This window comes from Rhagoletis pomonella, unplaced genomic scaffold, assembly GCF_013731165.1.
Source record: "Rhagoletis pomonella isolate Grant_MI unplaced genomic scaffold, Rhpom_1.0 Rhpom_scaffold_00012, whole genome shotgun sequence".
Taxonomy (NCBI): domain Eukaryota; kingdom Metazoa; phylum Arthropoda; class Insecta; order Diptera; family Tephritidae; genus Rhagoletis; species Rhagoletis pomonella.
This window is the reverse complement of record NW_023458566.1, coordinates 22,782,029-22,784,272: the sequence shown is the minus strand read 5'-3', so window position 1 is coordinate 22,784,272 and position 2,244 is coordinate 22,782,029. Positions and strand designations below refer to the sequence as shown.

General features: G+C 38.3%; 1 protein-coding gene across 1 annotated transcript in view; it reads right to left on the bottom strand.

Annotated features, from left to right (window-relative positions):
- Positions 1 to 1,323, bottom strand: part of LOC118747645 — a 7,418-nt gene extending 6,095 nt beyond the window's left edge. Inside the window, exon 1 of the mRNA XM_036481694.1 lies at positions 1 to 1,323. Coding sequence (XP_036337587.1) covers positions 1 to 1,234 — 1,234 coding nt within the window. The 5' untranslated portion in view covers positions 1,235 to 1,323.
- Positions 1,324 to 2,244: the final 921 nt, after the last annotated feature.

Sequence of the window (2,244 nt, the reverse complement as noted above, 5' to 3'; positions counted from 1 at the left end):
AATTGTCATCAACGAACTTTTTTAAATATTTCGCAGCTGCAATTTTCCTAGAGGGCGAACTGTTTCGATGTTTGCTCGTACATAGCTTATGTATGTTATTCGATGACGCCAAACCCTTTTCAAAGGTACAATTTCGTCTCAAGCCACAAATAAACTGTTTTAGATAGCTATCTAAAGCGTAGTAATACCTCAAATTCCATTGACTAAGGTATTCTTTAGCGGAGCAAGTTAACGGCTTTAAAAGTTCATTTTTCTCCATTGTATGTTGGACATATCCCAGTTCTTGAAGTTTAGCCATCTCACTTTGCCAAATGTCTGCATGACATTGCTCATCTAAAGAAATTCCATAGTTTGTTAATGTATTCATATAATCGTAGAAATAGTCATTGGCAATAACGGTCAGTACTGGTGATAAATGTAAAAGCATAGTCAAACTTTTGGGCGAGTTATAACCGTACAATACATTGAGTGAACGTGCAAACTCGGTTTGTAGCCACACAACTATATTACTCACGTTCCACTCACTAGGCGGCATTTCTACTACTCCTTTGCTCGTAATGAGCAACAGTTGAGGCAACCGTTGTTGGGTATCGTTCGCTCTATGTAAAATATCTTTTGCTGCTGGACCAATCGCGGCAGCAAAGCGAAAACTCGAAACTGGATCAGTTTCCAGCCATTTTATGCCAGCACTTACAAATTTGCGAAACTCCAATTGTGATCCATTGCCGAAAACACCGAGGACTACGGCATCTCTTTGCATAGTCAAACGTTTTAATTCAAGCCTTGAGTTCAATCTCTCAACTGGAATAAATATAAAATCAATGAAACGTTGAACAGCTTCTAAAGTCCATTCTCCGTTATACTGCAAAACAATACGATTACTATAACGAACGACTAGAGTTGGCCATTTGTTTGGAGCACCTGAGCCTAGTGACAGAGGGTATGTTTTACTACAATTGCATGCAAGATGATAGCAGTCGATAACACCGAAAAATATCCGATATTCGTAGACTTGTGCAATGTGTTCGTACACCAGCCGAGCTGCTTGACTGTCAGTGCTCCAGGTAACATGGTAAAACAAGAACGATAGCTCATATTGTTCAGCTTGTTTCCGTATTTCATTTACATCTTTTCCCGGACACTCAGCCAACAAGGAATACGCTATTCCTATGGAAATATATGCAAGTGTTATAAATACAAGTAAACTGTAAGCAAATATATTGTTCCTTAACATTATTTTCAATTGGTGCAAACAGCTGCAACCAGTGGTACTTAGGGATGCAAACGATGCATCGATATTTTTGAAACATCGATAATATCGGTTCAAACTCGATATTTGCCACCGATGTTTACAATTTCATAAAAACGCTAAATTGGCGATACATCGATGTTTTAAACATCGACTTTAGTTTGTCCCCTTTCAGACACGTCAAGTCTGCTCGTTCGTTGGCGAAGGAGGTGGGAAGAGTACAGATACCTCCGTACCGTCAATTCGTTTCAAGATTTCTTGTCTCTTTTGATCTTTTCGTTGCTTCCCATTTAAGAACCAAGGTCTTGAATTCAATTAAAGTTGACGCGTGTGGAAGCAAATAGAAAACACAAAAGAGAATGCGAAAAAAATTGCTTTCAAGACTTGATGTGTCTGAAAGAGGACTTTGACCCAGACTTGCTTTGGCTTCTACTTAAGCTCGATATACAGTTCAATGCGAGCGTGAACTTTTTATTTTGACTAATAGCTTTGCTTTTACTTCACGTTATGCAACAGTAATATATCTATTTCAATCGCATTCTGTTTATTCTGGTTGTGAAATGGGATTATCCGGAATGTATAAAGAAACGCAGCCTTTACAACACCACCTTGTATAAATTCGCCTTGAAATAAGCTGATTTTACAACACCACCTTGTATAAATTCGCCTTGTATGGTCCCGTACAAGAATTCGGTGATGGAAACTAAGGCTTTCTGCACATTGGTCGTCCAATCAAAGTTGCTTCATGGTCACAATCATGATGCAACGATTACATGACGACTACAGTTTCACACACTCGGTCGTGATATTTCCATTCCTTTGGCGTCTAAAAATTCTGGTTGATATTTTCGCGAAATATTTACAAAAACCTGCGATTTTTTAAATATAGACTGTGCTGCTACAATTCTAGACATAATTTTTCAGTAATATCTGTTCTTCTCTTTTCCTGAAATGTGTTTTGTGCATGCACACAGAGACTTTTTACAATTTCGGCA